General features: G+C 39.4%; 1 protein-coding gene across 1 annotated transcript in view; it reads left to right on the top strand.

The window, feature by feature from the left end:
* KCNH1 (potassium voltage-gated channel subfamily H member 1) overlaps positions 1 to 24,484 on the top strand; it is a 167,119-nt gene that overhangs the window by 72,816 nt on the left and 69,819 nt on the right. Inside the window, exons 8-9 of the mRNA XM_062490404.1 lie at positions 9,240 to 9,439; positions 12,932 to 13,184. Of these exons, the coding sequence (XP_062346388.1) occupies positions 9,240 to 9,439; positions 12,932 to 13,184 (453 nt within the window). The remainder of the gene's footprint in view (positions 1 to 9,239; positions 9,440 to 12,931; positions 13,185 to 24,484) is intronic.

Raw genomic sequence — 24,484 nt, 5'->3', positions numbered from 1 at the left:
ACCTCACTGGTTTAGTCAACAAAATTCCAAACTTCCTTATTGTCATTTGTGTTAGGAACAGTATTAAATCTTTGTTGCTATTTAGTGATACCAGAAAAGGGAAGGTTTTGGACCACTTTGTCTTTTTGTTTGGGAAATGTTTGAAAGCCCTGTGTAGAATATAGTCACGTAACTTGTTTGTACTTGTTGCACTCAGAAGTAAAAGCTGAGCATGTGCAAGAAGGGATTGGCAGGTCAGTGATGAGCACCTTGCAGTCTGGCTGTGATTATTGAAGTAATAACACCCCAGGGTGGCTTACCAAAGTTTTGTTGTATCAAAAACTTCAGAGTGAGCTGCAGAGAGGCAAAGCATACGGGTGCAGCATAGTCCAGTTAAGTGCAGTAGCTTTAGGGGCTTAATTTCACAGTAGAGGAGATCTGAACTGAGAATTAATTGTTGTCCTTATGTCCAGTATCCATTAATCCTGTCAGGTGCAGCCATGCCCTTAGCTCTTGCTGGCTGGTCTGTCACCTGAACAGACCTGGCAGCTCCTGGGTGATTAGCACAGCCTCTCTGGTGTCTGGTCAGTGCAGAGGTCACTGCTGGTTTCACAATGTGACTGCTTAGAGCAAAGTCAGCTTGAAGGGTCTGCTGAAGGTAAACCAGGTGAGCTACAGAAGACACAGGCTTCCAGTTACACGCTTTCACTTGTTGTCAGGGTTTTGTTTAACTAGTTTTAGTTTTGGGGGCAATACAGTTAATCCAAAGTGTCTTCTCTCTGGAGCCTGTGAGACAGGGGATATGTGATTTTCCCAGCAGCTGTCTGGTTGAGGCCAGCACTCTACCACCCACCCCTGGTTCTCTTCACAATGAAACCACAGTACCTGCATCCCACTCTGCTTTTATGTTGGGGTAATTTATAGGCATTAAAATTTTACCTTTTCTTTTGTTCTCAGAGAAGAAAAAGTCTAAAAAAAGACTGTGCTGTACTGCTACATAGACAGCAGAAGCTTTTGCAAGTCATTGGATGAAAGTTAGTGGTCGAAGAGAAATGCATTGTCTTGGTACTTCTCTGAACTGTATCCTGAACTTTCATCACAGGCAGACATGCCCACACCTTGCAGTAGGGTTTAAAGCACAGCTGAGTAGAGGTTTTAAGCCTAATGAGAAGTGAGATCACTGCAGTTTCAGGGCAAGCCTTGGGTCCTTCCTCCTTGTGGTCTCACTGGTGGTTTCAGATCTGAATATGACCAGCAAGGAATTCAGGCAGCTATGAACTTCCCACATGGGTGCTCTGGTGGGAGTAGACAGAAGCCACCTGAATCCAGTTATCATTCGGAACAAACAATTACTCTAAATACTGTACTCAAGATATCTTAATTAAATGAGATTGAAGCAATGACCAAAAGGAATCAGACAGGAGAATTTTGCTTGAATTTTGCAAGTAACTTTAGCCATTAAACTCGTGTTGCATCAGTGATGGGGGCAAGTTTTGTCCAGAAGTCTGTCTGTGTAAGTGCTGGGTGCTGGTTTTGTTGTGCAAAATGCAGATCCAGTCATGGAGTCTCAAAGGCCACGGATAGGTTATTGCAAAATGAGTCCAGATAGTTGCCAACGGGAACAGGCCTGACCCAGCAGTGCAAAGCCCAGCAGAACGCGTGGCAGCGACGTTGGGAAAGGACCAGAAAGTTCGGATAACAGATGATGTCCTTGATGTCCCTAGATTTCCCTCCTACAAGAAGGATAGATGTAGATAGTGTAGAAAGGATCATACAAGTCACAGAGGAAATAGCATGAGCAGAGGAATGCTAGCAACTACATAGGCAAGCAGTTTCACATGAAGAGAACTTTTCCTAATTGTGGCTTTTGGTTTTTTGTTTGTGTTCTTTTGTTTGCATAGTTTTATCTCTATAATAGATTTTAAAATGAGGATAGTTTGTGTTTAACTGGGGGAAATCACTTGAGCTAAGTTGAGGGCAGATAAAACTACTTTTGAAACCAAAAGCTTTCGTATTGGTGCAAATGAGTAAAAATCTAGAAGCAGGATCTGTAGATTTAATTTTAACCAAGTAATTGAAAATGGCCATGCATTACCCTATATAAACTGTAGAAGAAAAATGATGCTCTTAAATGGCTCTGTCGTCATTTAAATGGTGATCTGTTCATTAGTGCTGGGAAATGAAATGGAAATCCATTTCAATTTCTAGACAATTTAAATTTTATTGTCCATAAAATTCTACAAAACAGTAAAAGAGTGTCCTTTCTCACAAATTGCAGAGGATTTAATCAGGTTTGGCATTTTATTAATTCTCATCATGGTAAAATCTGCAAGTGAATACACTGAGTTGAGTTCATCCTGTGTTGGTAAAAGTGTCCCACAGGGGATGCTGCTCTGGTGTGTTTGGAACAGAGATAGTTTTTGCAGCTGTTATCTGTTTGTACGCTTAGTTTCCTCTTGGTAATCAAATTGGCACATCGAGCAAGATCTTGATGATGCTCCATGTTTTGAGTATGTGTACTTCAGTGTTGCTCTAGACTAATCCCTCATGACATTCCTGAAGATGTTGTGATAAATATGCTGCTCTTTACAGGAATTGTAGTTGCTGTAACTAGTTGTGAAAATTGGTACATTTTCTTGCCATTCTGTTTTACCTTATCGGAGATAAACCGATCTTGTGGGGGATAAAATTTGGAGAGGTGACTGGGAAGCGCCATTTTCTGTAGAATCTTCCTTTTTCTCCAGTGTTTCCTTTGATTTATCATGCTGGCGTTTCCCATTTCAGATCTTGCCTGTTGATCTTGCTGTCCCATATTGTTGTATTTTGACTGAAATAAATTGATTCCGCAAGTTTTCTGTGGACGTGTTGATTAAACGGTACTGGTTCCTGTAAAATCTTTTTGCTATCAAGGGTTAAGGTCCTAATTTCAATTAATGACTAAGTATTACTGTGTTTGGAGTTAGTCATAGGTTTCTCTCATGTTTAAGAATTTACTTGTAAGTTGAGGCAGAACATACACATTCCTGTCTGGTTTATGATGCACTTTTGGATGTAAAACACTGCTACCCCCATTGGGAATCACCAGTCAGTGGAAGCGCTGGGCCTTGCAGAGGTAATTTAGGTAAGGTAAACTGCCTTCAGGTAATTTAAGTAGGAAGAGTCAGGTGAAATCATTGGTCTGCAAGTGCTGTTTGTTTATCGAATTAGAGTGTGCAAACCTGTTTCCCTGAAAGTGAGAGATGCTCATGGTTAGGGATTTCAAAGTCCATCAGCTCGAAGTCTCACTGTATCCAGGATGCTGTTCTCTTTAATTCCTTTCAGCATTATGCTTCTGTTGTTGTCTATTGGTGTCCCTTTACAGTAGAAATGTAGTATATGACCAGATTCTTACTCCTTAATTTCACAACCAAGAACACATCTAAGTCCTCACAGGCTACTTCTGACTTGTTGTGCATCTGATTACTTTAGTAATCTGCTTTTCTGCAAGCATATTGGCTGCAGTGGAGTCTGTGGCTGCCATTAAATTCCCCTCCGGTGACTGTTGGCACCTTCCAGGGTAAATACAATACTAAACTGTAGCTGTCAAAACAAATGAGTGATGAGTTTTGTGAATCAGGATTCTTGCCATTTTACTTGTTTGGACACTTTTCAATTTGTCAAAATCCAGATTTTACAGTGTTAATTAGTGGGACTGTGTTAATTTAGTCAGGTGCTGCTGTGCAGAAGTAGGAGCCTTGGCCAGGGAGGTAATAGCCATCACTCTTCCTTTGTATGGATTGGCAGGAATCTTCATCCTCTCTTTTCATAAGCAGGCTCTTGGATCCAAGATACAGCCTTTCATAGACGGCAGGATGGTGTTGGCCCTTCACTGTCAGTGTGGAGAGAGCTGTTCATGTTGAAGAGCTTTCTTACAGGGCTGATACTGAAGTTTGTTCTATTGGGCTGTACTCACTCTGGCTCCAATCACTCCTCTGATCAGTTTTGCTCTGTGTGTTTTTCCATGTTGTTTATCTTAACCCAAACGTGCTGAAGGCAAAAGCAAAACCTGTTAGAGAGCTGTGCTGTGCATGATGCTCACAACCAGAACACTTGTGATTGCTGCTATCAGCTGCTTCAAGATAAAAAAAAAAAGAAAAAGAAAGAAATTAAAAAAAGCTTTGAAGCATTCTAAGGGATGCTGGAGTTCAGCATCTTTAGAAGGTTTGGTAGTTTACCAACACTTGCTTCTATTCTTCCATATTGGGTCTTAAACTGGCAAAATACAAGTCACTGCAAATCAATGAGATGACAGGAGGTTATATGGCTGTGCTGCTGTAGTAGCAGGCTGCTTTTGTGTTGTAGAGTTAGGAAAGGGAAAGTGTGAGGAGAGAAGCAGCAGGAGCTGCTTATGGTGTTTGTTGCATATCTGTTCTTAACTTCCCTTTCTGCCCTTACGCACTACAGACAGCCTATTTTAGGGTACACAGATGTTTCTACTACTCTAGTCCTTGGTAGTTGCTTAAGTGGCTTCTTCGAGCAGCTGTTCCCTTGTTTATGTCTCTGACGTTCATTTCACTGCAGTTCTTGGGTTTTTTTGGTGATGGGAAGATGAAAAAACCCCATGTGCTGATGCTTTGTTGTTCAGCCTTTATCAGTTGTGTCCTCACTGGTGTCCTACCCTTCTGCAGGGGAGACATTTCCATTGTAGCTGAAACCCACTGTTGTCCTTCTCTGTCCCAATTTTACTGCCAGCAGGGTGATTTCACCAAATGTGATGATGAGAGTGGGAAGATTTGCAGTAGGATTCAATGAAGAGTTTAATAAAATTTGCCTGTGGTCTCTCATCTTTCATCCTAGAAGTCAAGTGTCTGCGCCACATGGTTTGATGTGCATGTCCCTCATGGCCTATTCAGGCTTTCTGCTTTGCCTTTTGCAATTAAATTGATTTTCAGACTTGCTCAGTAGTGTGCCAGTTCTCTGATCTTTGCCATTGCTACTGCCTTGCTTCGGAGGTGCAAATTAGAAGCTGGTGGCATGAAAGAGGGAGGTGGAGCAGTGTATTGTTTCAGTCCAGGAGAACAAAGAGCTGTGGAAAGAGCAGGATTTAACAGTTACTGGGACAGCATGGGGGGAGAGCTCCTCTGGGAATTGGCTTTCCCTTAAAAAAATGGCTTTTCCCCAGGTTGTGAAATTCAGGAAGTGATGTACATGTTAAGACTAGCAATTGTAATTTGTTTTATAGCAGGTGAAAATGTTCTGGATATATACTGTGAAAAGTTGAGAAGTGCAAAAAATTAATTGGCCTATTAGATTTTGGCTAAGCTGTTTACATTTATTCTTTACTGGCTAAATGGAATTATATCTTTATACATTGTGTTAGTAAAAAACCAAAAGGTAGATAAAAGATTACAAACAGGAAACTTTATAATACACAAAGCTGCCTAAGAAGTAGCAAATTAAGCAGCTCTGGGTCTGTCTGTACTGTTCTAGAAGGTTGTGTAGGTACCTGGTAAGTACATCTCACTTTGGAAGCTTTGATATCAGATTGCAAGACTACAAATAACAATTCTATCAAAACTAGTTCTGTAAACAATGCTCTGCGATACCTGTTCAGTTTGGTATTTGCTTGCATATTGTATTTAACAGTTCAGTGTTTTTCTTTTAACTGCATGCTCTCTACCCATAAGTAGGCATAATTACCACTAATCAAGACCCCTAATCTCAAGCAATTATACGATCTTACATTGTTTTAATTGCACATTTGAAAGTAATGTCATTTTCTCATATAATTATGAGATGATCCATACAATTAATTTCTGCCTTTCTTTTTATCTGATCAGTGTTAATTTTGTGTGACCTCACAACATGTTATCTGAAAAATGCCTTTGAGACATGCAGTTTTTCTGGTTAATTTATGGTTGTGTTTCATATTCAGTAAGAAGTGACACAGTGCAACAGATTTTCAAGGCTGTGCTTTCAGCTGTCTATGAACTGAATAATTTGTTGTATACTGGGAACTTGTTGGTGAAACAAAAGTGTAATTACACATTTAAATAATCTACTATTTGCAAATGCAGGTGCTTGCTCTTTCAATAGTACTTTGGTTAGTGCAGTAGGTAAAAGGCTTTTATTTTGATTTTTTAATTGTTAAGTGGAATTTACATGCAGGCAGACAGACTTTCTCGATCAGCTTCCCAGACAACAAAAATGAAGGCAGTTCATTTTCAGAAAGCACTGCAAGTCTTGGGGGCAGGATATAAGAGATTGCTCACCAGTTGTTGCTGGTCTCACTTGTTGCTGTGTAGTTCTGCACACATTTTGTGTGCCAGGCCATTGGATGATTGCATTTTGGACAAATCATCATCAGTCTCTTGATTCATCTCAGAAGCCAAATGCAGCACTTAGGTCTGTAATTGGGGTAACTGTAAACCTCTCATTCTTACAGATAGAAATTCTTCCTGTTATCGTTCTATAATCAGACCCCAGATCTTTTGCTGTGGTAGCTGAGACCTACACGGGCTTGTATTTATTTCTCTATTCTTACTTGTTACATCACTAAAAATAGCAGATGATTTTGCGACCTCTGTCTGACCTTCATGATTCACTTGTGGGTAATTTGCTACTTGCAATTACTATGGTCCTATCTGTGATGCTATTTAAACACTGGTTTAAATGGAGTATCACAGAATGCAGTGTAAATGACCACCCATATTGTTGGGGACAACATGTTTTTCTTTATTGTCAGAAAACAATATTCATGTCAGGGGGTGAGGTCTATATAATTTCTGAGGGTTCTTGGCATTTCTGGAGAGGAAGTGCTGGAGATTTTGCTCTGTCATTAACAGCCCAACTTTCTTCCTTTAGTAGAGTGTGTGTTTCTGAAATCATTCTCGGGCTGCAGTCTACTGCAGTGGGTTCATTTCATTATTCCTTTGAAAGGAAGGAAAGGCACACAGCCAGCTCCTTCTGAGCAGAAGAGTTCAAGGTTTAATATGCTAATGTATCTACCCAATATTAGGCCGCAAAAATCTTTGGCTTTAATGTGTCTTTAATAGTAATAAAATGGTTGGCTAATGATAAATTAAGTATTGCAAGTTTGAGAATTAAAAAAAAATAATCTGGGCAGGAATAAGCTTTCCTGCCGAGATAATTGTCATACTGGAGCTGCAATTTGTAGTGGAAATTGCTTGCTTCATAATAATCAAAACGTCTGATCACACTTCTGGGTTTTTTTAAGCTTCATGTATCTGGACATTAATGGGACAGAGTGGGGACTCCATTTTACCTTTGCTGGCATGTACATACCAGGGTACTGAACTCCCAGGTCTCACTTTGCCAGAGAGCCAAGAGAATTGTATGGACACAAGTGGTGTTGTCAAGAAATCTTCAGATAAAAATCTGGTTGCCATCCTCTCTCTAATTTGTCACCTATTTCAGTGCTGTGCTGGCTGCCTTGTGCTGCTGCAGTCTCCTGTAGGGTCATGTTTACATCTGCATAACAGAAAGCAAACCAGGACTTTCTTAGGGACAGGTAATGCTGTTCTAATAAAAAATACTCATGGATTAAGAAGCTGTTAGGGTAAATCTGTTTTGTAAAGCATTTTATCATTCTTCACTACTCATTGGGCTGCCTGGTATGGTTTTGTTCAGGTGCAGGTTAAGGTTAAACAGGGAAAATGTGTTTCTGGTCACTGTATTAATGATCTCCACTTTTCTTTCAACTGAGTGTGCATGTTTCTCTGTACATTTTTATACCTGTTTGTACAGAGAAGTAGATGGAAAAAATAAGAGCTGTTCTCTACAGAAACTCATAAAAGGAAAAGAAGTCATGCAGCATCAAGAAGGAATTCAGCAGAAAATCAGCAGTGTAAAGGCCTTGAGCAAACCTAAACTTAAATTACATCTCTTGATGATCAGGGCAAAGACAGTTCCATAAATTTGTTTTGCACAGTATCAAAGGTTTTTGTTGGTCATAGAACCCTAGAGCATCTTTGTTGGCTTAAGGATATCTGCCTATAACACTCACCTGAATAAATAGCTGCATTCTCAAAGGAAGGAATGAGATGAAGATTTTTTTTAATAGCTGATGAGAGAGTAAATGAACAGCAAAAAGGGGGTTCTTCAGTAAGGCAAAATATATTTTTTATAAATATGGCTTCTGATTGATTTATTTTTATCTCGAGTGGAAGAGATATGATACAATTTCGCGCTTGTTTTGGGGGACAGGAAATGATGAAGAGGAAGAACTTACTCAGCAAGCCAGAGCACTTATGGGTGGTTGTCATCACATCTGCAGTCTGACTGTTCCTCTCCCTCTACAGCCAACCTGTCACATATCACTGACCTGATTCACAGCATAGGAAAGCTCCCCTTGAGGCTTCCTGTCTCTCCATTTCACTGAGGGCTGGATTGGCTGGGAGAGCCTCAGCCCCAGCCTCTGCAAGCTATCAAACCTGGCTGCCACCAGCCTGCTGTTCTGTCGTGGGCTTCAGCAGATGGATCTTCTCAAGTCCTGTGTGTTTTCATCTCCTTCTCTTTGCTTGGAAACACTGCCTTTCTTTTTCTTCCTTGTGTTTATTCTTAAAGCCATCTTGATGTACCAGCTGGCTTCATGACTGTGTTGTGTGAAGTCAGGAGGGCTGTGCAAAGGTCTGCCTCTGAGGGCTCTAGCTCTTGCCTCAGGCCTTGCTGTTCTTTTGCCCGAAGAATGTAAATTGTAATGCGGGTTTTTATGTATTATTAAACTTATGTTTATAAATTACTGACCCATGGTAGCTGTTTATTACACATTCCATCTTCTGCTTTGATGCACTGTTGTTGTCACACCGAGGTGGGTAATGATGACTCAGCTCACTACTGTGATAATGCACTTAAAGCCTGAAATCTGTCACTGATGGTATTTCAACACAGGTGCTATAAACCTGAGATGAAAAATTAAAGTATTTATATAGTCAAGCTATTTCTCCTAAAATTCTTCTGTCTTCTGTTGTGGTTCTGTAAGGTTTTGGGTACTACTGAATTGTTTGATGGACAAACAGTCCAGTGTATTAGGAGCTCTGTGACGCAGGACATGCTCTCACAAAAGTAGGTGCTGATCCTCAATTTGTAGTGCTGAAGGTGACCTGTAAAATGCTTGTGCTCATCAGGTCTTCCTAATAAAGCATCGATATTTGCATGCATTTTCATGACCTAGCATTTCCAGTCTTAAAGCCCAGTGAAACACAGACTGATCACCACATCTTACCATGTATTTTCTCTGTGGTTTTTCTTCTTTTTCACAGCCCTTCTGTATGCCACCATTTTTGGTAATGTGACAACCATATTTCAGCAAATGTATGCTAACACAAACAGATACCATGAAATGCTGAACAGTGTCCGGGACTTTTTAAAGCTCTACCAGGTCCCTAAAGGTCTGAGTGAACGTGTGATGGATTACATCGTTTCCACCTGGTCAATGTCCAGAGGAATAGATACTGAAAAGGTAAGTAAATTAAACTGCAAGGAAAGCAGTCACATCCTGAAAGTAGTCCATTAAAATAAACAGGAGGTACTGCCTTAGTAAAGGAGACAAATATACTTTAAATAGTTCTAAGCAGCAGCTTCCCTTAATTTTAAAATTTCAAATACAGTATTTCAGCTATTCTATCATACTGACATACGATAGTGGTAAAAGTATGTATGTTTTGCTAGTGAAATGGTGTGAAATAGTACAACAACGATAAAGGAAAAAGCTCAGTTTACAATAAATAAAGGCAATAAGTAAATAACAGGTTCTGTATTGTAACACAACCTCACAGTTTTTCCAAATGAGATTTTTTTTGCAATATTTCTTGTGAGGTTGCTTGCAGCTCTGAGGGTCTGAAAACAAAGTAATTTTTGTCACTGGAGAATTTGAACGCAATATTCTGTGTGCAGGTTGAAGATATTAATGAAAACTGGAAGTATTTAATAATGTATTGCTTGAAATCTACCTTATGTAAGGCAAATGTTATCATTCTGATCCACTGAATTTACAAATATATTCTCGTTATGCCTTTTAAAATAACAGATGGCCTTTCACCAGAACAAATGTACAAAAGTAACTCCTTGTCACTTCCATATTAGTTGCCAGCTTTTGTAGAGAGAGACAGTTTTATTTCTGCTTGTAAAGAGATGTGATTTGTGGGGTGTATCATTCAGGAAATCATAGCAATGCTGTGGTCACCAGCCTTCTGGTTGGCAGCTTAATTTGGTATTCTGAACTGTGGATGATGCAGTTAAAGAGCAAACAGTGTCATTTCTGTACAGCTGTTGAAGCATCGTTATGAACCAGTAGAACAGATGTGGCCTTGCACTGAGCTGCCTGGAGACTGAAGGGCACACAGGGCACTGTTTGCTTTCCTAAATGGTCTTCAGCATATCTGCCATTTTTAGATCCCAGACATGATTCTGAAAGCACTGTCTGCCACACTAGCTTTCAGAAAGAAATGGTATTTTGGTACTGGATGGTGCTGGTTAGAAGCTGTTCTGCATGTTTTCTCACAATCTGTCTTTGTGTGGGGTTGTGATTTGAGGTAGGTGCATTTGGGGAAGGTGGAGAGACATCTGAGGATACGTAGTGTAATGAGTGCTGGTGCTTTCATTCAGCCCCCATTACAAACTCCTGTCATCATTTTAACAAAAAAACCAAGAAAAATTTGCTATGTAAAATACAGTTTGGGGATTTTTTTAGCTTATATTCAAAGTTAATTCTTGGCTTCCTTTGATAAGGAGAGAAATGCTCTGAGGATGCATTTGGAGACAGCAGAATAACCAAGCCAAGCACAACAATATCCAGTGTAGCCTTTGAGAATTATCTTAATAAACAGGAAAAAAGTCTCCAATTGTCAGGACACCAGAGAGCTTAATACAGTGCTGTTTTCAGTAACTGGTGTGTTCATAGCTGAACTGCTGCTGGCCATGACTGCTAAGCCAAGAACTCTGCTATCATCTGCACAGCAAAAGCTATGGCTGGCTGTGCCAATCCATTAACTCCCAGGTCTGAGCTCTGTTGTTTTGATGCCTGTGTATAACTTCTGGGATGTCTTGTCATGAATAAAACATGTATTGCTCATGAGACAGAGCAGTGGTAGTAGTGCTCCTCTGCAACACAGCACAGCTTCCTACAGATGAGGCATAGACTTAAATATGAGCTGAGCACAGAACTGGTGCTATCACTATTTCGTAGGCCACAGATTTGTCTGTGTTCACTGCAGACATGCTAAATTATTGGTCTAGAAAATGCCAGTACAGCAAAATTTAACCAAGAGCTACTGAAAGATTCTAAAATTGATGCATGAATATGTATTTCTTACCTCCCATACAAATATATACAACATATATTTCTAACCTCCCATTTATCTGTAACTCTCAAATGTCTTTAATCCCTTTCATTTTTCATGAAGTCTGGAGACAACTTTTTAAAATGGAGAATGGAAAATTAGTTAACTTGCTCTAAGACTGCTATACCAAAAAGTTTTTGGATAATTTTAAATATTCTCTTCTAGATTCAGGGCTTTTTGCTACTATTTCTATTACAACAACCCATTTTGTGAGAGATATTCAGGTAACTGCATGTGTGTGTAATTCCAGTAGTAAAATTTGGCAAGAATATGTCACTAGAGAATATTTTTGTTGCCAGAGGAAATGAGATAATGGAAAAGACAGATATGGCTGCTGCCTGTGTTCCATGTTAAATGCTGGTCTTGCTGCCCCAGCCCATTTCTGTGAACCTGGAAAACTGAGAACTGGCACATTTGGCAGCTCTTCTTTACAGGATAGCCAAGAAAAATGATCCATGAGTGCCCTACACCTAAGCACTATAGAAATACATCTCTTTTTAGAAATAATACCTGTAATAAAACGTTGCTCTGGAGGTGGGCCAAAAATGATGATATTGGTGGTGGAGTTGCTTGCCTTTGGAGTACCAGGCATGATATCTGGAACCAGTGCCATGCACAGAATTAAGAGCTTGGTTCTCTGCTCAGATCTTGTAGAGAACCCCATTTCAAAGTGTAGGCAAAGCCATAGTACTTCCTGTGTTACCTTTATGTTTTTTTCAGGAGTATTTGCAGTTAAAAAAAAAAAAAAAAAGAAAAAAAAAGGGCAGATGGACGGAGACTACTCAGTGTTTTTCTCAAATAATGTGTCCTAGATGTGCTTCATCATAGAGCATCCCCCAAGGATTTTATTGTCCCCAAACCCTGTTCATGTAACTTCCTTCCACTTTAAGTCTGTACACGCAGCAGTGATTTTGTATTCTTTCCACTCTGCTGTCCGTGTTATATTAAAACCCTTCAGAAATGGCCCTGGCTGGTACCCGCTGTGCTGAGCATCAGCTCGTGTTCTCTTAGGAGCACACAGCATGGATTGCTGTGAGGAGCATCACATTTGGAACATCAAAAACTGCCCAAAACAGCATCATACCTTAAAGTCCCTTCCCTGCATAAACAAAAAACTTGTTAGTGCCATGGAGGGGTAAATTCGGATATCTGCAATTCTAAGTGTTACAAGTTAATTAAATTTTAAATAATTTGTTTTAGTTGTTAAAGCATATAACCTGTGCCGGCCTTTCATGGAATCTGCCTATCAAAAAAAATGCCTACCCTCTAGAAACAATTCTTCAGGAAGCTTTTCTTCAATGCTTTCTGTGCTGCTGTGCTCTAAGTTTTATTGTCTTAAATACCTTAGGCCTTCTGGTAATTCAATATCCAGCAGAGCATGTTGCTGAGATGAAAACAGTGTTTTCTTTCAGATGTTATAAAGTAGATGTTATAAAGTTAGTATTGTGGCTTATGTGGATAAATAATATTAAAAAAAACCCAACAAACTATAGCCTGAGATTAGAAACTTTATAAGAAGCAGGAACGTCGCTCTTAAGCCTTGCATGGTAAACCAGCCACAGCAGGCACGTAGAACCCACGCACAGGAACTGATTGCCTGATTTCCCTCTCAGGTTTTGCAGATTTGCCCAAAGGACATGAGAGCAGATATCTGTGTGCACCTGAACCGCAAGGTTTTCAAGGAGCACCCTGCCTTCAGGCTGGCGAGTGACGGGTGCCTTCGGGCGCTGGCCATGGAATTCCAGACCGTGCACTGTGCTCCAGGAGACCTGATCTACCACGCTGGGGAGAGCGTGGATAGCCTCTGCTTCGTGGTCTCGGGCTCTTTGGAGGTCATCCAGGATGATGAAGTCGTTGCTATATTAGGTGAGTTTCAGAGCTGGCAGTAGGCATTTGCGTAAATACAAATATGTGCAGCAATTTATAGCCTCTTCTACTCATTCTTTAAAAAGCTTCAGTTAAGAGTGTTTTACCACAGCCTGGAGAGGTTTAAAGGGCAACCATTTAATATACAGATTGCTTCAACCCTGTTTCATCTGATCAGTGGAAACTTTACTTTAGCATGGGGTCCTGGTCATTCTTGGGGTTTTCCCTGTCTTGACACAACCCTTTTAATTAGAAATACCATTTAGAACTTCAGAAAACTAATTTTCCTGCTCACTCCCACTCCTCCTGGCTCACTCCCACCTTCCAATAATAATCCACTGTTGCTGGAATTTTTCCAGATAGATTTATTTAAGATGTCGTGTTGAAATAATATTTATCTGTTTTAAAGTTGAAGTAATTAAAAACATTTAAAGCCTATTTGTGTTAACTTGGAATGGCAGCTTTGGGTTGGAGGCTTTGAAAAGAAACTGATGGGGATGTGAACAGGATTCTGAGGGAAAGCTAACAGAAAAGAGGGGGATAATCCAATAGATATAGATGAATCATGGGGTGGCTGGAGCATTGAGGAGGTGATACTTGCCATTTGATTCTGCCAAGCCCTTTTGTGATAAGGTAAATTCTCATGGTGGCTTAATCCTGTAACTGTCACTCATAGAGGCCTGGAAAAAGAGAATAAAACATCTTGGTAATCTTACTTTTCTTCTGAACACATACACTCATCTCTCCTAAGATGAATGTCTGCTGTAAAATGAGGGGGCTAATAAATATGCTGAGGTCCATTTTCCTCTACTTTTGAACAGGACTGCATATATAGCATAGGGTAAATTTAGAGTTGTGAGGAATCAAGTTGATGGTACGTTGTGCCATGCTAGAAGCTAGAAAGGTGAGAGGCTGGAGTATAAATAATTCTCTTTTTTTCTGGAATCACCTGTGCTGCTCAGTGCTATATGGCATTTGTAACTTCTGCTTGTCTATGCTGCGCATCAAGAACTTGCTACCTCTTGCCATGTTGAACTCTCATGAATTAATGTGACAAATGTAGAACACAAATTAAGACCCCACTCAGTCTGTGTGCCTTTATGCCACCACCTGGGTTCAGCATGGGAAGAAAACCCCAAACCATCTTGCTGCTCTATATGAGTATAAATAAAAAAGCACTGAGGTAAATTTCTTTAAAAGGTTCTTTAAAGATGCCAATTTTCTCCTCATCTTTACTGGTAACTCCAGCTTTTTATCTTAACACTCACTTTAGAAAACCCTCAGCCAAGATTGCCTGAGGAATCAGTGTTAAGGAAACCTAATTCCTACTCTCTGCTGCTGCAGAGTGATAGCCACGGGTAAATGAGGCTGTTCCCTTGGTATCTGGATGAATAGAAGTATTTTGTTGCTGCTCTTCTCCTGGGATGTAACTATTGATCTTCCTCCCTCCACAATTTTTTATTTTCTTCTTTTTCTTTTTTAAATTCAGAGTCAGTTCCCTGGCTTTCACTAAAGTTGGTGAGTTTTATTCACTTTTTTTGTGAATATTGTAAGTGGAGAGGAAAGTAAAATGAAATGGGATCTGTTTAGGATGAGATTTCATTTCGGGTGTGCATCAATTTTTGTGTTTCAGTTTCTGGATTAAGGAATCCCTTTTCTTCCACACCTGTGTACCTTCCTCCCCCAGGCTGTGAGGACTTCTGCTGAAGATTTTTCAATCCTGAAAAGGAATTATGTATTTAAAGAGGTTTTTCACCATTCTAAATCAGTTGAACTTCTTCTTCCTTCAGCATTGTGTAATTTAATCGCCACACTACTGAGGGATTCCCCAGGAGATGGGTCAGGGTTTCTTCTCTAACTTCTTTGTATTCTTTTGTTTTCTTATCTGTAGAAAACAGTGTTTTGGGGTGGGGCTTTTGGTTGTTCTTGTTTTTTTGGTTTTTTTTTTAATTTATAGTTAGCTAAACTTGCCAAGCTCTTGATGGATGTATACCAGAGAAAACCAGGTACTACAAGGGGGGGAAAAAGTGGATTGTACAAGAAATATGATTTTTGCTGATCACTCAGCCAGAACAACCTATGCCATTAATTTTGTTTACCAGTCCCAACCAGGCATAGCTGTGAAGATCAGGAATGTAACAGCAAAGCATATGAGGAATTCCATAGGGTAATTTTAGTTAACAGATATGTTACAGAGACTGTAATCTTTTTTCAGGCATTCTGGAATTGAAAATGAAAAAATACGTGCACAAATTATTCAAGGTGAATTATTTGCTCAGCTCTGGCTGTCATGTAATAAAGCAACCTTTGCAGCTTGCAATGTAGGCTGTATCTTCCTTGCAATGGAGAAATGAATTTCAACTCTGAATCAGTTTGTGGGACTGTTGTACAGCATTACATAAACCAAAGGCAGACTGCACTTAATCCTTAAAGGATGCAATTCATAGGAAACATTTTCAAGTTCTGAAATCATTTAACCTTGCAGATTGGCCTATACGAGTGTATTATGTAGACCTGGAGTGTGCTGTGTACACTTGCATAATATCCTTCCAAATCGGTTCCATGTAATACCCTGGAGACAGGTATATTCTCAGTTCAGGCTTATGTTCTTAGAACAAAACACTGACTTTGATTGACTTGGATTAATATGAGCTGGAAGAAATTCCACATAGGCCAGCAGTGAAAAAAATACTTTTTATTTTTGTGTGTCCCCTAAGATTGCCTTTTCCATTAATTTAAATTACGACGCAAACACAAAAATATGCAAATTTCAAAAGAAACCAACCCCAAACCTTTGCACATCTTAGTAAAAATTTAAAGAAGTTGGTGCACTTCATATGAAGTTTGATTTGTTGGGATGAAAGATACATGTTTTGAATTCTATCCAAAATATATGCTAAAATACAGAAATTACTGATACTCATGCTACACGATCTTTGAATTTGGTGCATCAAAGAAACAGAAACAAAAGTGTAGAAAATGACCTCTGAGCCAGGCGATTGATTTATTTGTGATTCATTCCAATACAAATGAGTCAGAAAAAGAAGACTTGGCAAGAAAAGCCACTCTATTACTCCGTTTTCTATGTTAATGTGTAAGTACGAGGGTGGGGTTATGTAGAAGGGAAGTTTATCTGGTGGGAAGCTGCCTGGATGAGACACAATTCTGTTTCTGGTAGTTTGCTGTTCTTCCACTGACTCTGCTGTTGCTGCGTAGGATGAAGTGCTGACGTACACTCAGCTCTTTGAGGAAGGCTGAGACAAATCACACAGTCCCTGCCCTGAAGAGAACTGAGTGAAGCACAGGTCATGCAGGACTTCTATTAAGAGAATGTTTTCAACTTGGCTTTGCTTTTAACTTTCCTGAGCCCTCCTACTTGGTCAAGCCATTCCACCTGGTGCTGCTTTATCCACCTGAGACTGGCAGTATCTCTTTGAACTCCTCTTACCTAAAGACTTAGCCACTTATTTCGATGTGGTTAGAAAAAAGTGTCAGGATTTGTTTCTTCTGTTAAAAACAATCAAGTGTTTATGTGCACTTCATTTGGCAGCTCTAGTTTCTCTGTTTGGGAGCAGATCTTTCAGGCTGAAACACTGACTACCTGAAAACCTGACTTTACTGCAGGTCTTTGAAAAGTTAGGACCTACTTGTGCTCAGGAGATTGGCTACATTTTAATTTATCAAATAACTTCTTAAAATTATTCCTCTTGAGTTAACTGTGTTCCAGGCACAGACCATAAGGTCTGACTGGAGCTTTCTTTGGAATATGCAGGGGAAAAGGCACTTCACTGCTCTCCAGCCATTTAGTCTGAACCTTTTCAATCTCTCCTCACCAGTGCTTGAAAAAATGCTAATTCCTGTGCTATGTCTCCAAATGTGTGTGCTTAGATAATTTCATGAAAATTACAGAAAAGAATGTCATGGCAGCAAAGAAACCATTTTGTAGATATTTTCTGGGAATACATGGAAGGGCTGGGTAGGAGGCCTTGTTAGTATCCAAGTTGGTTCAAAGTCTTTCTGCCTGAAATTGGGGTAATTTTTTGACATTTAGGAAAACATTCCAGTAAAAAACTAGAGAGAGGAATGAGAAGACCCTTGAAACCTAGGGTGACAAATTTTTTTTTTCTAGATAGCAGTGGGGAAAGCAGTGTCTTGTACTTCAATTTTCAGACTGCTGCAAAATTTGTCAATTAATGACTCCTAGAGGGCCTGACTGAGCAGCAGATCTTTACTTATATGAGATGTTTAAGGCTGCTGAAATGTTCTTGATGCTTCCTGCAAAGGGGCCATGTGTGTATGGAAGGTAAGACTGTTGGTTAGTTTTGTGGACTTGATTAGAGACAGGGAGCTTTAAGCTTTTATTTAACGACTAAAATCCAAAGGCCTGAATGCCACTGTGGTCTTCAGAGCTGAGCACTGGATGAGAAAAATAGCATTAACTAGAAGATTCAGTTTAAAGGAAAAAACAACACTCTCCCAGCAAACAGTTTGTCCCAAGTGTTACATTCCAGCTGCTCTGCATTTATATTCTTGCTATCTTTATTTGAGCTAAAATCTTTCAGAAGAATAAACCTTTTTCTTCACTATTGGTTTAGCATCACAGAATATCCTGAGTTGGAAGGGATGTGTGAGAATTGTTGAGTCCAGCTCCTGGCTCCATAAAGGGCAAGTAAAGTGAATGAGACAGGAAGGGAAGTCAAGGCAGGAATTTATTGTGAGTAAGGAATACAATTGCTCTCCAGCAGGTCAGTTTGCTGTTGCTGTTCCTTTTGCTGCTATCAAAGGTGAAAGGCAATAACAGCATGGAGGTATTATGTAGGTATGCAAGCAACACAATGTCAAGAATGGGATTTCTTGGGAGAGGGGCAGGGATTGTGCAAAGGATGCACATAGGTTTTCATTAAAGATCACACAGGAGCTGAGGAAGTGAAATTGGCATGACCCTGAAATACAGATATTTTATTGTTATTTACAAAGCTACAAAGTTGACAGGATTGGAGACTGTGGTTTCAACATGATGTTGTAGGAGACCTTGGTGTGCCATGTTTTGTTTCAGCAGGTTATTAAATGCTCCATTTGCTTTGTGTGGAGAAATTCCTGCTGATTTAATTTGATCTAATTGCAGTCTTAAAGAAATGTTATAAGAATAATTGTTTGTTTTCTTTACAATTGCTTTAGCTTACTCATTTAGCCGTAAGCATTTCATTCAGATGTAGACACCAGAGGATTGATTCAGATTTTGGTGGGACAGATTTGCATCCAGATAGGACAGTGCCAACTGCAAGGGCAACTGTACCACAGGGATGGTCTGTTTTGGAAGAGGGACATTAGCAGTGCAGAAGTATTGTCTGTGTTAGACCCTCTCCATGGAAAACATTGCAACTTCCACAGAGTCACGTGAAAACTGCTTCTCAGCAGGCTTGAACATGGCAGATAAATTAACTGAGCCCAGACTGCTATCTTTAGGCTGTCCCTAGTACCTGAGCTAACTCAGATTTCCCTGAACTAAACTGCTCTGTGTACTACCCTGTTTTCAAAACTTAGTTCTGTTTTTTAGAGCCTTTTGAAGAAGTCCCTTACTCTTCTGCTTCATTTTTCACCTGAATTTTAAATTTAGGTATACCTCCCTGTGTAAAAATCCCAAGCTCCTGAGCTGTCAGGCTTAAGAAATGGTTGCAGGATTAAGAATGGCATTAAGAGTTTTCTGACAGTGTCAAACATCACAGCATTGTTTGTGGTATTGAATAAGACTGAAACATGACCAGCAGTGCTTTGACAAAGGAATGATTGAAATTAAAATCTACCTTTATCCTCAGTAGTTCTATTGTGTTTTTTCTATTTATAGTTGAAAGGTGGATTTTCTTAGATTGATTTATGTAGTCAGGTTGGACAAGTTGCATGTTCCTGTGAAGTGATTCAATAAACATCAACTGAAGGAACAATTTTCAGAGTCTGATTTGCTCAATGAGTGTCCAGGCACACTTAGCAAAAGCATTTAAAGGTGGAGATCCAGCTAAACTTTTTAAAAGGCCATGGCATAAAGAGGTCTACATTAATGTAAAATTTTAATTTCATGGTGGTTGCAGGAGCAGCGCTAAAACTCTTATTGAGAAATACAGGTTTATGCCAGGTGGTGCTTTGGGACAGAGAGTGTTCCGTATTCCTGTCCTCCAGACATCTGGGTTGATATCAGGACTTGCCATTTCTGAGACTTTTTATTTGTTCTATATCTAATTTCTGACAGATATTAAAAGCATGAATTGCCAAAGCTTCTGTCCACTGCTGTTTGTAGATGGTTTCAGACTGCACAGGGTGTTGGAAAAATAGATTTTTAACACATTTGATGACTTGCTGGAGTAACTGAGGAGGAGGAGGAGTGTTCCCTGTGAACAGAGGCCTCAGTAGGGAACATTTGGGCACATTTCATGTTTTATTCCCATGAATGTATACCTTTGCATTATGTGCTCTTAAATAGTCCAACAGCATTTTTTCTTTTTTTTTTTTTGGTGGGGGATAGGGTTTTTTCTGTTTTACAATTTTGGAGGAGGAAGAATAATTATTTTTTCACTGAAGAGACAGGTCAAAAAGTAATTGAAAAAATTTTCATGAAACACTAGTTTTTCTTTGATTTCTCCAAACTTCAAATGAATACTTTTTTTCAGTTATGTTCCTGTAACATTGTTACATTTATACTGAGAGATTACTAGAAATACTAAATAAAATTAAATACAAGATAGGTGCAAATTTAATGAGATCTTCAAAATACTTACTTTCTATATTTCAGAACACAAAGCTTACCATTTAAATTCTTGTGAATCCTTTCTGTCGAAAATAAAGTAATAAAATTTTGGGGTTTTAATATATATTTCAAGCAATATCTAGAATATAAAGCCTGTCCCTAAGTAATCAGGGAAGTAAGTCAGAGGATAATGCAATTTGAGCCTCTTATATAGGTTTTTTGGTTTTTTTTTTGGTCAAAGAATTAGCACTGCCCATGCAATGACAACACAGATTGAACTCTGCTTTTCCTATTACTTAACCAGTACCAATACATTCAAATATATTTATTACTCCAGTTACCTGTGCCATATCCTCTGAGTTTGTACAAACTGGCCACACATTTATAACATTTTTTTAGTAACGATTAAAATGCAAATAAGGCTCAATGATGCACATTCTGATGAAGCTTTTTTTTTTTGTGAATAAGCCTGGTAGGGCCCAGTTGATTTTTAAAACATCAACAGTGAAATCGAGCAGTAAAATATAATCCATGGTGTATTCTGAGAGACAGATAATTATTTTAGCAACAGTAACAGAAATTTTTGCTGTAACTCAATCATGTTGTTGCTACTTGTCTCTAAGATAAATGTTTTTATTTTGCCTGTACGGTAATGTGTTTCAACAGAGAAAACTGATGCAGTTGTGCAGTAAACTGTCTGCAAAATATTGCCAGGCTGTGGTTTACAGCATGAACAGATACACTGAGTTTCTACTTGTGCACCAGGCAAATCACTGAAACTTCAGTTTGTTATCTCTGTAACACTTACTTTGGTTTCTGTGTCAAAGATACCCAGGCTTTTTGGAGGTCCCATTAGAGGAAAAGAGTAGTTAAAATCTCTGGTTAATGAAAAATAGTGCATTTCTCTGCAGTGCAGTTGGTCATTCACTTTTCACTACATGTCACAGTTTGCACTTGAGAAATCTTAAGGTAATCCAAAGGAGCAAACCACTTTCCATGCATCATCCCCTGCCGGCTGTAGTGTGTTGGAGAACCAAACTAAGGCAATTCAGTGGCTGTCAAGTTGTGCAATTTACCTGTAGGACAGATACTGAACACTCCACCTCAATGCCAAAAATGACAGCTCCGTTTATTTTCTGGCTGACAGGTTTTGTTGCATTAATGCACCAAGAGGAAAAATTATTTTTGCTCTAGTGTCTTTACATCCCTTAAATCTTTCTCCTCCCTGTAAAGTGGGAAAGTTGAAATTGCATGCCTTAGATTTGGAGGAAATGAGGGAAGAGAGGAAAAGGGAAGGATTTTCAGTTAACGCCAAATAATCACGTGATGATTATTGGAGTTTGACCCTAGAAAATCTGTGTGTTTGCTTTCATAGCAGTTTGTGTCTCCCACTGCTTGGAGGTAGAGAGCAGATCCTGAGGGTGCAGGCCAGTGTGGCAGCTCCAGGGAGCTGTGCTGGGAAAGTCATTGTGGCAGCCACTGTGGATCAGCATCACAGATAACTCTATTTGCTGAACACCTGATTGCCAAGATATGCTTAGTGCTGCAGTGCCACCGAGGGGAGCAATGTCTGGTCATTCATTGCTCAACCATGAGCAATGTTTGGCCATTTTACTTGATCTTGGGATCTGCTGACCTAATTCTATTGTTCAAGCATATATATGAAGGCAACTTGGGAGGGCATGTGACCTAGATTCTGCTCTTGGCTTCTGTAACAACCTTTGCTATTGCTTTGGGAACGATTTGAACGTGAATATTTTCTCTGATATACTGAAAATCCACGGATTCATGTGAATGCCTTCAAAATCCATGCTGGCTTGGAAGACCTGCAACACATGAATCCATAGCCTCATCTTCTCCCCCAGCTATCCCACCAAAACTGCACCAGGATTTCCAGACACCCAGAACCCAAAAGTGGACTGAGTAGGTTGTCAGCCAAACACTTATTCCACATGAGTCATATGTTTTTTGAGTAGAGTGGAATATCTTCTGTCTGAGAGAAGAGCTCTTCAATCTTTCCTCTTCTAGGAGTGAAAAGGCCAAGGGTTGTTGTGTTATCAAGGCAGTACAGTTGTAATGTGAGAGTGTGGTTCATTCCTCAGAATCAGAACACTTGACTAAGCTGCAATAATCAAATCTTCGTCACTGGTGCGGCTTTCAGGAGACAGAATGGATATGGTTTGACCTTATGCCTGACTCAGGCTGAATTGGCAGTGGTAACAGAGAAATCATCTTTTCACTTATAAGATAAACAGCAAATTTGATGTGGAGAAGAAACAGGGAAAGAACAAATGTGGAAACAGTTTTATAAAATATTTCTTCACAGTTTAAATATATCAGGGTTTGGGAACTTGTTATTATAATTTAAACAAACAAGTAAACATAAAAGGCAGAAAACTACTTGGCTTTCCAGTGCATGCTGAGCTGATGGTGGAAAAGGTCCTCAGCCCACAGATCCAGCAGGGAATATAAATGATTGATGGTAAAAGCTTAGATCATCCACTTTAAGTTTGATTGACAGATAATGTTCCTGGCAAACATCTGGAATTCAGCAAGCTGGGAATGAGAAATGCAAAGTACTGACAAACAAACGGCCATCTGCATTTCTCTAGCTTTTTAATCTTTCTTCAGAGGTAAGGTGAAATATATAAAGTCTGGAGTTATATATAAAAAGAGGCTTTTGGCTTAGGTTCCCTAATGGGCTTTGCCAACCACCTTCTGACTCAGAAGTATCACCATACCCTTCTTGCTTTCCAGCTACAGGTGGTTTTGATAAAACACCCGCTTAATCTCCCTGCCCCCCCCCCTTTTTTTTTTTTCCTTTTTCCACAGTGATTGATCATGCTTTGTGGAGAACATATAGACAAAGGGAGATGGTATGCAATTCCTTATTATGCATAAGAGGCCAATTATTCTAAAGCCGTGCAGGTAATCCTGAGTGGAATTTTAATTTCTTCTTGCTGTATAGATTTCTACTGCTCCTTCCCCCCCTCATTTTTCTATAAATGTCAATCAGGTGGGTTTTTTTAGAATCTGACAATCAAATTTAATACTTTCTGTACACATAGAAAATGGACTTGACAGAAATAAAGCAATCAGGTGCTTGCATGTGCCTTGCCTTGGAAACTGAAATACAGCGTAGAATTCATTTTCAGCTGGATCACTGGCTGTTAACTTCAAGAAAAGTTTTTAATGAAAGTGTACAACCTCTTTGGGTTTTTTTAGCTTGCTTCTTAAAACCAGGGACTTCTGTGATCTGAGTTTGGTTCTCTTGTGTTGCTTTTCCCTGGTTTGGCTCAGCAGGCACCCAGCAGTCCCAGCTCCTTCCTGTGCTGTTCTTGCCACTAATGGGAGGTGGCAGGACACTGCAGGCGGGAGATTTTTTTCAGAGAGAAGAGTTTCAAATAGTGTAGGGAAACTGGTTGCTGCCACAAGTGAAGGACAAAGTTGTGTCTTTCTGTGCTATGGGAAAAGCAGAGTTAAATTTCAAAAAGAGTAAGATATAACTAACTTCTGTTGTACCTCACTTCTGAGGTAGGCACAGCAGCACCATGCTGTTTGTGCATGGATTGTACTAATTATTGATCATGTTACTGTGGGGCAGTAACATAATGGTTGTCATTTTAAGGTAGGGAAGCTTGTCCAGTGATGTTAAGCAATACATTAGGAAATGAGTTAGAATTCTTCTCCCTTGTGCTTGGACTACCAGCTCTAACTGTTGCTCATCAGTGATGGCACAATTCAATGCTTGATAGATTCCAGAGTGTTAATTAAAACAGTTGTTTAGCTAATTGCCTGGAAGATTGTGAATAAAAGCATATTTATTCCAAAGGCAAACAATCCATTTTTACTCAGTGAAGCATATCAGTTTTTATGGTGCATAAAAATTGTTTCATTTCAATTTTGAATATATTGTGTATTTTTCTAAAAGCCTTGTACATGGTCTGTTTCAAGTGCATGGAAGCTTTTCTTCTTTACACATTTTTAATGTATCTGTTAACAAAAACCATACAAATAATTGAAAATCTGAAAAGTCATTGCTATTGAAAGGAAAAGGTGTTTACTGTACTGGGCTGTGGGACTACCACCAAGCTTTTGTACTATTTCCAGATGTTGGCATTGTGCTGTGCAAGAGACTAGAGGTGGAAGTTTATCTTTATGGTGTCTTGGCCGAATTTTATGCTAACAGAGCAGGTGGTTTCAGTGTATATGCACATTTAAAATTAAAATAAAGTCCTAACTGGTCAGGATCTAAACTGATCTATGTGAGGTGGATGGTTTAGGTCTTCTTTGGAAGACCTAAACACATTAGAGTTAATGACAGCTTATTGCCATTCAGGGTAGTTTACCATCAAGCTGATCGCTTTTTCTCAAAAAAAAAAAAAAAATGCTTATCATCTAATGGAAGGGATGAGGTAAGGGTGGAAGTACAGCTGAAGGGCTGAGATGGGAATTCTGAGTTTGATTTAAATGTTTTCTTGAGCTCTTTACTTATAATAGTTCTCTTGACTTTATATAGGCTTTCAAAAATGGCTGTTTAGGGAAGGAAATCTAAAAAAAA

The sequence above is a fragment of the Cinclus cinclus genome, chromosome 3 (assembly GCF_963662255.1).
Source record: "Cinclus cinclus chromosome 3, bCinCin1.1, whole genome shotgun sequence".
Taxonomy (NCBI): domain Eukaryota; kingdom Metazoa; phylum Chordata; class Aves; order Passeriformes; family Cinclidae; genus Cinclus; species Cinclus cinclus.
The sequence above is the reverse complement of the archived record's forward strand: the minus strand, read 5'-3'. Positions and strand labels throughout refer to the sequence as shown.